The sequence below is a fragment of the Chelon labrosus genome, assembly GCF_963514085.1.
Source record: "Chelon labrosus genome assembly, chromosome: 24".
NCBI lineage: Eukaryota > Metazoa > Chordata > Actinopteri > Mugiliformes > Mugilidae > Chelon > Chelon labrosus.
In genome coordinates, this window is record NC_140357.1 from 7,707,900 (window position 1) to 7,722,041 (window position 14,142).

General features: G+C 43.8%; 1 protein-coding gene across 1 annotated transcript in view; it reads left to right on the forward strand.

Moving 5' to 3' along the window:
* LOC311509230 (gamma-aminobutyric acid receptor subunit gamma-3-like) overlaps positions 1-13,805 on the forward strand; it is a gene marked incomplete at both ends in the record, with an annotated part of 72,194 nt that extends 58,389 nt beyond the window's left edge. The window contains 3 exons of the mRNA XM_084574336.1: positions 62-214; positions 11,145-11,341; positions 13,524-13,805. Coding sequence (XP_084430462.1) covers positions 62-214; positions 11,145-11,341; positions 13,524-13,805 — 632 coding nt within the window. The remainder of the gene's footprint in view (positions 1-61; positions 215-11,144; positions 11,342-13,523) is intronic.
* Between the last annotated feature and the right edge of the window lie 337 nt (positions 13,806-14,142).

The following is a 14,142-nucleotide window of genomic DNA, read 5'->3' on the forward strand; positions in this document are numbered from 1 at the left end:
TTTAGTAAACTGACAGCCCTGTTTCTGTTCTCCATTTTCTCCTCTCTCTCTCACTCAATAGGTGACTATGTGTTGATGACGGTTTACTTTGACCTCAGCAGAAGGATGGGCTACTTCACCATCCAGACCTACATTCCCTGTATCTTAACCGTGGTCCTCTCCTGGGTCTCCTTCTGGATCAAGAGTGACGCAACACCTGCAAGGACAGCTCTAGGTATGCAGCCACACTGTGACAAGCGTGAAAATTTATACATGACATATATTCAATAGGGGATTATATAACTGAGTCCTCTGTGGGATAAGCAATTTCTCGCCTCCGAATCTCAGCAGTAACAGTGTTGGTGTCCAATATTTTGGCACCCTTTTTACTTTAATTGAAGTGATGGGAATACGCTGTGGCAGGATTTAAAGCTTTTTAATAATTCCCATTCAGTCTGAAAGCTAGATAGCTTGATAGCAAAAGCACTGATCTTTTTTTCCCCTTTGGTAATTGCAATATTATAACTCTTAGTTGTCTTGGGGATCACATTACAGGCATACTTGCACACCACTTAACACTACTGTGGAGTGACAGAAGGCGACAAATGAAGAAAGAGCTTGCACATCAATGCATATGTGTTTGTGTCATATACCTGCCAATCACAATTTATTATATAACATAAAATGAGCATTAAGCTATCGACAAACTTACCATCAGAGTGGCTTGTTTCCTTTTCATACTGTTGCAGTGTTAACATTTCCTTCTTTGCATGAGCTGACAACTGTTTTGAATTATTTTCCTCTCCACTGCATGCCTGCCATTAGTTCATTTGCTTTCCTGTGGATGATCATGTTGTTGTGCAAGGTGCCGATGGTTTGAGATGGAATTCGAGGTAAGTGCGTGAGTTTGCGGCTGTTTTATTCACTCCATAATTTCATTTCCGTTTGAGCCGTGTTTTCCTTAAACCTCCCTGATCTGCCCTTGGGTCACTCATCACAAACTCATCCGGTGCAGCATAACATTGTTCAGGCTCGAAGAGCTTTCATTTAATTTGTAGAGGAGTTCTCAACATTTCTAAAGATACCGAAGAAGTTGCACAAAACATCTAGCCTTGCATACAGACTGAGAGTGGAATAACCCTAACTCTAACCCTAACAATAACTCACATCTAGAATAAACAAGCTGATATAGAATATATAAATTATATTTTGTAATTGTACTGTTAACCGGATGCAAACAAGCCTCTCCTGTTTCCAGCATTTCCTTGGCCCATCCATCCACAACCAACCTCCTCCCTACATAACTATGAGTCAACAACCATGCATATCGGCTCTCTGAAGCCTTACTTATGTACGAAGCTAGCATAATATTACTTACTGAACACACCCAACTTTTGTTGTATGTCTCCTAAGTAGCACTGACTCAGTTTATCCTCAGGGGAACATGAATATAAGCACTTCAGTCTGGACCAAACCAGCTTGAGTGACTGACTAAAAGAGCACGTCCTTTACAAATGATCTTTCATGTACGTACATTCATCCCAGGAAGCCTGTACCATTTACTCCACCAGATCCGTTGGACTTCAGCACCTTGCTCTCTGCCACTTTGGTTGAAGGAGGTTAGCCTCTAACTAATTAAGATCACTCAACCAAGTTCTCTCACTTGACCCAAGAACTCAACCCGAGCCAACTGCTCAGACCTCCACCGCTGCTGTCACTTGCACCGAGACAGCGCACACCACTCTGAAGTACTTTAATTCCACTCAGTCCCTCCTGCCCTTCATCAGACTGCCAGTCAAACAATATCACAGAAGGTCATCTGGAACGTCTCTGCGGCAATAAAGAAGTTATATTGGAGTTCCGTCCGTCCCCATTTGTTATCAAGCCCAAAGAAAAACCTCATAGTTGGACAATAAATTTGTCTCGTGTTGTTTCGAATAAGCTAGTGTTAATACTCCAAATGGAGCCTTTCCTCTTACGCCGTTAATGAAAGCTGATCATAACAAGAGATTGTGTTCGGCGTGTCTTTGGCTCAGCTTCCTTTTCCCTCTTAGGCTGATGAAAGTTGAGACGATGACAGCTGAACATCAAAACGGTGTGGAGCAGATGAGATCAAGAGAGACACAGCAACACAAAGGTTTATTTTCAGAGTGTTTGTATTGATTGCAGATATGCGCTGAAACACTATTGATTTCTTGTTTTTTATCAAAAGCAGATTTTTTTTTTTTACCGACCGAAAGTCTCAGATCGAGTTGACTGAGATATATTGGAGAGGTTTTAGCTCATGATACTTTGTCAAAGCTGTGACTGCTTTTATAGCAGTGTAGGAAAGTTTTGGGAGCACTGCATCACAGCTTTCACCTTGTGATTTCACCTGCTTTTAATGTGTATCACGCTCCTCACACGACTCCTGTGTCACTCTGGTCCGTTTGCCAGGTGTATGGAACATCCAAAAGCAGTTAAGGCTTACTGTACGTCTGAATGGTGGGGTGATACATCACCAAAGGCAATGAAAGGCCTGTGATATCCTCCTCACATCTGGTAGCAAAAAGAAGCAAGTTGCCCCAGTCTTAATAAACATCGACATTCAGCTCAACAACAGAAAGTTATTTTAGCCTTTCTTCTCCGCCACATCGCACCCCCCTGTTTTGAAGGCAGCCCGAGACCTGATCCCGAGGCTAAAAGGGGAGAGGAGAGATAAGCCCGGCACAAGAGCAGGACAAAATGAGTGTAAAGCAAAGTGAAGGCCTTTGGCACGCAGCGGCAGGAGGAAATGTCAGAGTGAGGAAGGTGGATCAAGTTGGATTGCGGAGACCAAGCTGAAGACCAAGAAAAAGGCAGGTGATGCCACCGCCACACAGCTCTCCACTCCACGCCTCAAGGCAGTGTGCCTTGACAAGCTGTTAACATGTTCCAGGTGGCATTTCCAAAGAGCTGTCACTCGCCTGCTACTCCTTCAGCAGCGGGACGTTTGGATAGCAGCGGGCTGGAAGAAAGAGAGCTGATCTCAGATTGATTCCCATTAGACCTCAATCTCTGCAGCTCAGATGGATCCAGACAGAGATACAGGGGGTTGTTGATGGGAAATAAAACCACCCCAAGGCAGAAGCTGAGAATATATATCTTCAGAGGATATAAGAGAGAGCCATGGATCTGGATTTAATTGAACCTTTCCCAAAAGCTTCAGCAGAAATGCTGATATTTTTGTTTTTGCGTGCACAGGTTATAAGATTTCTGCCATTAGCCCACTAGGAATGGAGCAAGTTAATGGAAATGAGTTTACAAGAAATTGTAGTCCAAATACGAACGGAGAAAACTCCAGAACAGAGTATGTTTACAGGTCTTGCTGTGCTCCACATATGTTGGAAAAAGTTGTATGAGCCTTTTGTGTCTCCTGAGGGAGCTGTGCAAGATCTGATAAATTGCTTTTAGGATCAGATGTGACTGAAGAATACGAGTCTGGGAAGGAAAAAAAAATACAGAGGGAATAATAAAGAAGTAAGATTACCAGACCTCCTTATCTCTGCTTGAGGCGAGAAGCTTGAGGCTACGATGGCTGCTTGTAGCGTAACTCATCTGTATCTCTGACACAAGAACGCAATGTAGGACAGGAAGAATACTTGTCTAGTGTTGACAGCACTGGAAGAACATAGTATTAAAGGGGAACTACTGTTTTCTTGCTAGTTTCTTTGCAACATGAATACTTTTCTGATTCTGAGGTTGTGGACGAACCATAGCAGTAGCAAATTACAGGTAAACGAACTGACCGCCGCGGGTGCGTACGGCGCTCAGAGACGACATCATCCAGGTCAGAAGACATCATCCAGGGTCTGTAGGTCAATCTACAGACCCTGAATGATGATAACAGCTCACTCTGGACTCAACGGGGAATAGCACTAGCGTACGATGACAAAATATTGGTGAAATGAACGAGTTTCGTGGCAGGTAATGCGTTATTTAGAGGCTGCGTTTCGGTGCCCCATTCACTCCCACTTTATGGATATATGCTGATCTAATTATCTCCCGAAGAACTACAAATTACACAGAAGTTATATGGGTGAGTAAACGATCGTATTTTATGCCAGAAATAAGGTCCAGGTTGTAAAAAAGTTCCCCTTTAAAGACAGGGTTACAGGAAAAAAACAGAAAAGTTGGACTCCACAAATGCACAGATTTACAGTTTTCTGATCTGGTGTCCCAATGACCAGGGTATGGTTTTAGTTTGTTCAGGTTTAGGCTCATAAATGACTTGGCGAGTTAGAGATAAACCATTGACTTTTAAGTTAATGGTCATTGTGTCCTCAGCAAAAAGACACCAATGCTGACAATCCATATAAAACTGGATGCAAGCAAATGTCCCCTGCATCTGGCATTTTCTTGGCCCATCCATCCACCACGACCTCTTTCCTCCACAGACTCTATATCAATGTCACACTATTTCCTCCCATACTCCCGATGGCAAATAAAAGTCATTATTCATACAGCCACGAGAGAATCTGTCACTAGAACATGAACATTTGTCATTTTAGGCCATTTGCTAAACCAGCTGATACTGTGTGTTGTTGTTTTTTTACTTGGGTGGATAGTCTCAAGCCCACAGTAAGATTTTTCTTTTCTTTTTGACCAAAAGAAATATCCTCCAAACCCAAAGAACACACTGTTAAATACTGGATCCTGGCGAGCAAGTTTATTTCTTATTATATGTGAATGGTGGAGCCTCCCCGTGACAGTTGTCAGTCGCACAAATGCTTGGCAATGGTGATGTGTCAGCTCGGGTGTAAGAGCTAACAATGTTCCTCGTGGGAAATCGACCAAGAAGGCAGTGAGTTAAAGATAGGTGGTAGTACAGAGTAATCCGCACCTTCAAACTGTGGCGTTAAAAGATGGGTAAATCTGAATGAGGAGCTCTGTTCCCCACATGTTTGGCTAATTTTTTATCCCAGAACAGTTTCTGTCTCACATGAAGTAAATAAACGTGACGTGTCAAAAGTCTCACAGCAACACAACAACGTTAATATACAGCAATTAAATTCACGAAGGAAGGTTCTCTGTCCTTTAAGTTGCCTCCCATATAATTTGACTATCAGAAAATTTATTGCAGGGGAAATAAATTATAGTGGAGCCCAGACTCGCTTCAGGCTGTTTGGTCTCTCTCGTGTCTCCGTGGTCAGAGGGGACCCGTGTAGGGCCATCTAACTGATTACATGTACGCAATGCCGCTTTAAATCAAGGCCTCTACAAAGTGCACGGAACACCTTTAATCAGATTAAATTGAAGTTGCCACATGGAGCATTTTAACCTCAATCACTAGCGCATTAATGCGAAAACATCAGCATAATTACTATAAACAAACAAGGTTCTTGCAGAGGAGACTGTCAGCGCCTATGTACACTAGATTTTTACTTTGCTAGAGTGCTCCGCAGCTCAAAACAAGAACGCCCGGACTTTTGCAGATAATACACAGTTTTTTTTTTCCCCACTTCAACTCTTCCAACTGCACTAATTTGTCAGGAAATACATATTCACATCCAGGGCAGCTGAGACCTCTCATCTTTCTTCTTGCAATTGGAAACTAATTATACTAATACAGTAGCAACACACATTTTCTGACCAGATGCAAAAAGGGTTACAGGAAATGTGGCCTTAAAAACAAAACAATCAAACTGAATTATCAGTTTCATCTGACATGTTTATGTTCACCGCAGAGATTATGCTATTTAGTGAGTTTAGTCCTGCTAATATAATTTTACAGTAGCAATTAAAAGCTGAAAGCTGCACAATGGAGTTGAATAGCTCAGAAAAAAACGGAATATTTGGTATTTTGCATAAACATGAATTAAAAGATTAATCATAGTATAAAAATAAAGCCAGGTAGACCTCTAAGGCCCTGCTCACAACTGGCATCGACATGGGGCTCGGGTGATCCAATCACAAGTGGACAGCTCTAAGTATGTCAATTGGATGTGTCTCCACATGCACCCCAAGTGCTTTCATACGACCGGATCTCACCTCCCTGTGCCGCTTGCAAACAAACACCGCTGCCATTTCAATGTGCAAAGGCCGAGTGTGTCATTGTTTTAAACCAGCATGCGACACAAATGTACTTCCTGTTGCTAGTTAGCTGCTTGGGGCTACAATAGCTGCTAGTGGCATCTGTATCTCTGGCACAATGTAGGACAAGAAGAAGGGGAAGAAATGAAAACGCCACACCATTTGTATTCACTGGCGTGGTCTACTCCCTTGGCGTACATATTTCTGCTTCTACAGAGCACAGGGCGCATTTACATAGACACTGCTAACCAACAATGTGTCTGAGAGGTCAGACCTTAGTTCATCCTCAATGTGTCTTGGATGCTTCTGCACCTGTGCTTCTGACTGGATAACCTAAGATCACATTTCCATTCTTAGTCTTTTCTATAAAAACCTCTGATTGGTTGTCTGTTTCTCCAAAAAGCCCTCACTTGGCTCTAAAAAGGTCTAAAATATAACATAGGAGGTGTTGAACAAATCATAGCTGTCGTCGTGTGGCTGGACTGAAACCGGTAGGGGCGCAAGAAGCAAGCAACAGCTTTATAAACACAACACTGGGGGTTTAATCTCGAGAAAAAAAAACAAAATAACATCCTAACCTTTCAGTTACGTAAAACAGAGAACAACGCAGCAGTCTTAGTATTAAGCAGTGGAAAAGATTAAGTTTGTAGTCAAAGTGAAACCCATGCAGTCTTGTGACCTGGCCACTGATCCTTGGCTGGTACTCCTCGGCGCTATTTATAGACACTCCATGAACACAAGCTGTGGTCTGTTCCACCTGGTTTACCCCTGGACACATAACAAAGGTCAGTGTCTGACATTTGTTAACATATTGTGGCAACACGCAGTCACAACGAGACATGTATGAGACTATTTTATGTCCACACGACGAAAAAACAAAACAAAAAAAAAAAAAAAACATGTCACATACAGAAAATCTGTTCTTTCTCGTCTCTGTTATCACACTACATTATTTTGCACTCCGAGGATGCCTGTTGTATATTTGCCTCGTAGCGACATATGCACTCGGAGCTTTTCTCACTCCTATGTGACGGACCTGGTTTTCTGTCTGAAGATGTGAGACGCTGTGTGGTTCGGATCGCCTGCACAGACAGGAATCTCCGGGGTTGCTATGGCATCGCGTAGCGGCAATTTCCACAGAATGAATTAAACAAGGAAAACTCATGACTTTGATTTGAAACAGCAGCTAATGGGAGGCTTGTGATAAACAACGAGAGAGGGAGAGAGGGGGAAAAAAAAAAGAAAACCAAAGAGAAAACAGTGCTGTCAGTGCACTTGCAGGCTTACACAGAGCACACTGGTTACTGCGTTTGGACTAGATTTGGGAATTTGCGGTATCTGAAGCACAGAGATGTTCATTTACCTTGCTGGGCGCTTAAATCTAATGAGCAGGGAAAAAGAGAAAGTCTAGACGAGCACTAGACCAGAAGAGGTAGCTCGAAATAGATGGGAGCAACTCGTCTCTATGGAAACCACAGGCGAAAACAGTGGCACACACTGCCATGAAAGACATGCAGGAGACGGGGATGAAAGAGAGCGAGGGGGAGAGAGAAAGGGACGGAGAGGGGGGAGAGGAAGGGTGAGACGCAGCGTGAGGAGAGAGAGGGGAGGATGAGAGGGGAAAGATGCTGAGCGTACGAGAATGATGTGTGTGTGTCACAGCGGTGGATATCGATGCCCCCAGCGGGCATTACTGTCACTGGGTTCATCTCTCTCTGAAAGAATTGATTTCATTTCATCAAGTGAACACAGTGTTCTGCTTTAAGACAGCACGGGAAGTCATTTCTCAAACAATGACACTGATGACAGTGATGCACAACGAAAAGTTATCTCCAATTAGAATAGTCACTGACAACTCTGAGAGGTAACTGTTGTTACTGATAACAGCCACTATTACAGTGTTGCAAGTATTGCCCCAAAGTGACTGACTGACCAGTCACAGATCGTACTCGGACGCCAACAGGTGATTAGTACTTATCTCCCAACCTGGCTGTTACACATTCACAGTTCAATGTATTCACTGTAGAGGTCAAACTAATTCAAGCGTCCCCGCCTCGTTTCCATCGTTCATCACTGTCAGTAAAAGACAAGTGGACAGATGAGAGCTTTACCTCTCCAGAGACTGACTAATGGCCGCAGCCTGTGCGTCGGTCTGCACGTCAACTGTCGGCGCAGTGTGGCTTTTTCGCTTGACAAGTTCAACGTAAACCTCAGGGGAGAGCGGAGCCGTAACGCGTTGCCGTCCATGTATAATTACTGGAGCCAGTTTCTGCCTGGAGAAAAAAAAAAATCGATTAAATATCACGCACGGTCAAAAGGTCAAGTCAAAACCATGAGAGGGTTGTTTAAAATTTAGAGACTAATTAATTTTGAAGTTCGTATATAGCAGAAACAAACTCTATGTATGCAGTGAGACAAAATCCCAAGACCGAGCCTGGTGTTGACACTCTTAACACTTCAACAAGAAGAAGTACAGAAAAAATACAAAAAAACCTGTGGAGTTCATTGTCTGACATGTTTCAATCAATACAGAGCACTCCACATGTCACTGGAAAGTCCTCCAACCAGTCAGAGCCATTTTCTTGAAAACAAATCCAACTCAACGGAGCTCAGCTGATGTATATGACTGTGTTGTAGTTACTCTTCTGTCCATTCCTACATAAAGCCAGACCCTGCAGATCTTTGCTGGGGTATAATCAGTTCCAGTGTTTCCCATTCAATGTTAATACTACGGCGGCCCACCAGTGTCTAATTTACTCCGCCATGGTCTCGTTACGAATCAGAAATATTTTTGTGCGTTTCAAACAACGTTGTGCTTGCGTTGTTTTTCCTATTGCTCCTGAAAGCATCTCTCCCTCCAGACCCTCCTCAAACACCAGTCGCTCACCTGCTCTGTAATTTAACCTGACGGAGAAAAACGGCACTGTGAAGCTATTTGTGTTGTTCACTAATAAAATTTTACGCCACTTTTTTGCGCCCTTGAGTTTTTAGACCATTGAGATTTACAATTACATTTACAAGAGTTGGTCAAAAACGGAGCAAACGACTCCAGACGTAACGGGAACTAGCTTAAATTTGCAAGCGCTAGCTAGCGATGTTAGATAGAAATTCAACAGTTTTCTTAAAAAATACGTTTTATTCGCTGGTACTTTGTTTAATCTTACACACATATGTCCATAGAATGCCACGTTTCACCAACTTAAGTTTAGAATTAATGTACATGAACTGTTTTTGTCGCTAAATCCAATATCCGCTTAATTTAAAGACTGACTGATACAAAACAAATGACCCCAGACCAACTTTACCCCACAGAGCATTTGTTGTTGGGGAAGTTGGCCTGGTTTCCACGCCTCAATGTCTTTATATCCTCATCTTCTTGGCAGAAATCGTCCTCCGTACACAATTATTCATATCCCTGCACGATTCTAGCATTATCCAAGCTGTTGCTGTTAATCTGTGAAGTCTACATGTTTATCACCACATCAGCACATGGCGTCTCTACACGACAGCTTGTCTCCGTCATTGCTGTGCTGAGCAGCAGAGGTTGTTAGCATGAAAATGTTTTCTGATCTATTTTTTCCCTTCGCTGCACAACTTACGGTGCACACTTCATGCACGTATCTAACTGCTATTTCTCGTATTTTGTGGCTTGGTGGGTCAATGTCTCTGAAACCCTTCAGTATTTTAATTTCAGGTGCAAACGTCTGGATTTATATGAAGGGTTACCTTGTGTTCAAAATGTCTTGATTTGCTGCTACAGGGACTAGCCGACCATAACACAAGACCAGGACACACCGTTGAATCACCCAGTTATGATTTATCCTAAGTTGGATCGTATTATGTTTACAGCATAAACACCCTGTTACGATTCTCACACACTGGTATGAGCAAACCCTCCCTGGATCTGCAAACCCAGCAGCCGGCAGGTTATGACAGTGGGAGTCAGTCAAACTCCACCAGTCTGTCTGTATCATCCTCTCTGTGTGTGAGCAACAGAGGAGGCGCAGTGGATATCAGTAACAGGCTTTTAGAAGTGGATCGGGCGTCTGAAAACGATTACAAAATATTTATTCCTAACCCTTGGTGCACCTCAAGCAGACGGCATCCTGGGCAACATGTCTATGCGAGCGTCTATCTTGCATAAGCATAAAAACAGCTGCGTTCAAACATAAGACACTTAGTGGAATAAACCAAACTGTCTCTATGGAAACCACAGACGAATACAATGATAAATACGTTTCCCTAAATTACAAATCTTCCTGTTTCTGCCCATTTTATTTTTGTTCCCATTTCTTATTTTTGGGCAATAGAGGTTTTGTACCGGTGGTTGATTTAGATGCTGAACCATTTACTGAAGCATCTGAGCACCCTTTTTTAGTGCAGTCATCGAGTACAAATGGCCCTCATACTGGTTCAATTAAATTTATGCTACAAACTAAAAGACCTTTTTCTTTTTACTTGCATTCAAGACCGCTCAGCATGCTCTGTCTATTATTGTGAAGCCAATGGAAGCAACACAAAAGCAGACCATTGTCAAACCGAGAAGATTTTAGCCAACTTTTGCGATTAGAAACCACTGCTAAATCTATATTTGGGTTCGGATCAGTTTTTCATCTCGATCCGTGCGGTGTCCGGAAACCCTCTGCTGCGGCCGACGTCTCTCTTTCACACTGAATTCATTACCATCTCAGAGTTTACGGGGACACAGGGCCCAATTTCCATGCGCGCTTTCTGAATTATGGCCGCGCCACATGAGCCACTTCAGCGACAAGTAATGTTTCAGTCATGAGGACGAGTCGGGGTTTGCCTCATAATTCAGACGCGGCTCCGTTGTATAATAGAGGTGCCTAACGCGCAAACTGATTTCTGACACATCACGTGTTTGATTGTTAGGCAAATGACAAAGAAAGACAAATGCAAGTAGGGGGGAATCTACCCAGAATACCCCATATACATTATTAATGGGGACTGATACACTTCTGCCCGTGTTATAAAATCACTGACATCCATACGGGTCACCCCGCTGCTAACCACCTATTCATCATGCACTAACAGTTGATAATCCTTGCATGGTATCGATAACTTCCCTCATCAAACATCCATTACCTTTCCAGGCATCACCACAGTGCTGACCATGACCACCCTGAGCACGGTGGCCAGGAACTCGCTACCGAGAGTGTCCTACGTGACCGCCATGGACCTCTTCGTCACCGTCTGCTTCCTGTTCGTCTTCGCCGCCATGATCGAGTACGCCATGCTCAACTACTACTCCTACAGCGTGCGCAGACCTCCTCCCAAGACGCAGAGAATGGTAAGCCACCTCCACTGCAGACAAGGTGTGACAAAGGGATGTAACAAGACTACAAGTAGGTGGTAAACGACTATAGACTTTGAGTCTATAGTCTACTACTACAGACTGGAACCAACTAGGAAGAGATGTAAAACAACTACAGACACAACAGCTGCAAATAGACACAAAAAGAGGAATTAACAAATGCAAAATGACTACAAAACTACTCTAGACTACTCAAGAAACGCAAAACGGATACAAAACAACCACAAACAGGTGAAATCTGACTACAAAGAAACAGAAAAGCGTGCAAAACAACTACAAACAGGTCTGTCGTGAGTCTATTCAGACGCCCAGATGCTCATAATCTGTCCATGTGCATCTCTGCCATGTTTACAATTTATAATCAAAGGACTGACGCGCAAAATATGATAACTCAAGCTACTCGTGCAGCTCCACGAGCACAACAACCCCTCGCTCTACACGCGTCATGGACAAATGAAAGGAGGGAAAAGGGAAGCGTATGTTTGTACACGAGAATCTGCTCCACTCCATGTAGTTCTGGTTCAAGGTGGAGACTTGAATGAGCAGAAGAAAGCTACTGAATGGATGCCACTAGTCTCCTCAGTCTACCGATATTGATTGAATCCATACGCTGCCAACAGATAAATACATATGCATATAGGGCACAGTTTCTTCCCAGGAATCTGACATATCTTTATGAGCACCTGCATGCCGTTGAAAAGATTTCTTTTGAAGCCCCTGTGCGAGAGCCTAATGCCGCGTGTGGGCGTTCTCAAGGCTGCACCTGCCGCGAACGCTTTAATGGCGGCCGCACACAGAACATGTACAAGACTGAGTCAGCCACTGGTGCTGTCATTTCCCTCTCTCCAGATTCTCTCCTTATTCATTATATCCCCCCAGTGTAGAGGAGCTCTGCTCGACGTGTCTCAGGGCTAAAAAGACTGTCAGCCCAGACTGAACAATTAAGTTGTGTTCCGTTCAGTCCACTCCCCTGCATTTCTGCCTTCTCTGCTGTATTTTGGCCCAGCCTGCCTGTCTGTCTGTCTGTCTGCAGGGATGCCTCGTACCACCCCTCTCTGCCACATCCGTGCGACTCCCTGGTGCCAGCCCACTCAGTCAATTCTCTCACTCCACGCGGCACATCTAACTCCCCCGTCTCTTGCCTACAACGCTTCCAATTAGGTTGGCCCACACGATTTTATAAACATCAGAGAGGAAGTCCCTTAATGAATTTTCTCAGGGGGGCACTTCTTTTGCATTCTGGTGGGGAAAAAAAAAAAAACTCTGGCTGAAGCTGCGTTAAAGGAAATTAAATTGCAAGAACAAAAATGTGGTTGTTCGTAGGTTTTACTTTAAAAAAATGAACACGTATAAACATGTCAGTCAATTTCCGAAAGTGAATCACCGCGGTGTGACTAAAGCGGTATCCATTAGTGTGTATTACACAGGGGCTGGAGCTAACACGTTGAGCGAAAGGCGAGATGCAACCTGCACAGGGCACCAGTGCATCACTCTACAAAAATAGAGGCTCATATTCACTCCTATTTAAATTTAGAATCGCTTCACTTGCATATCTAACAAGCGCCCGGGGAAAAAACAAAAACACAGGAAGGACATGCAAACTGAAAGTCCCCAGGACCACACAACACAAAAGACATCACTTTGAGATCAATTCAGTGCATCGATAGAGTTGAACTGAGACTTTCTGCAGTCTGAAAAATCAGTGAATGCCTGTCAGGTCTTTGTGTCTTTATAGATCTGCCATGGTCAGTCACACATCTTGTGTCGTCTAATGTTTTAATCTCACAGAACAGAGTGCAGCACAAATGAGTGTTGCTTTTTAAATCAGTTTTTAAAATCTCCTCTGTCTTTTTAGTTTCATCAAGTGAAACGCCTTAAAATAAGTTGCTGGATTTTCTAGTATGGACTTAATAGCTTCATAGTATGTAATATCATCAACTACAAATCCCAGGGGAAACGTTTTCAAAAAGACTTGAATGAACAAACTTATTCATCAACAAAAGACAAAGGAAGGGTTTTAGCAATTGCTCCTTGGGTGCGTGCATTCACCGCTCATGTCTTAAGTCAACAAATATCATTGGACCACTAATCTGAGGAGGGATTGGACAAACTGCCAGTCCGTTCATCATAACATTTCTCCTTCTTTGATATCTCGCAGGCCTACTCATCTTTCAACATGAGTCGCAACCCTCGGACCATGATGCCCATGGGCAACTCCCTGTTCTGGAACGACTACGAGGACAACTGCCTGTACGAGTGCCTGGACGGGAAAGACTGCAAGAGCTTCTTCTGCTGCTACGAGGAGTGTAAAGAAGGCGGCTGGAGGAAAGGGCGGATCCACGTGAACATCCGCGAGCTGGATTCCTACTCCCGGGTTTTCTTCCCCACCTCTTTCTTGCTCTTCAACATTGTCTACTGGGTCAGCTACCTCTATCTCTAGTCTGTCTCGGGGCCGCGATCCGCCGGGGCTGTGCCCGAAACGCCCCCCTCCCCCGCCACTTTGCACCGCGGCTCGTGATTTGAGGTCAACGCTAAGCATAGAGGAGGACGCGAGGTGGACCCGCTCTATGGGAACTGCGAAGGACATGCTGCCACTTGAGTGGTATGGCATATGAAAAAAGTACACGTGCGCTGTGGTGCACAGTGTAAAGGCCATGATACATTGAGCAGTGGCACTCCGTGGTGAATAAAAAGCTCAGCAGTAGAAAAACAAGCCGCCAGCACCAACCCGAACGGCTAGGTCCCATTAATAGCTCTCAGAAACCAAACAACAGACG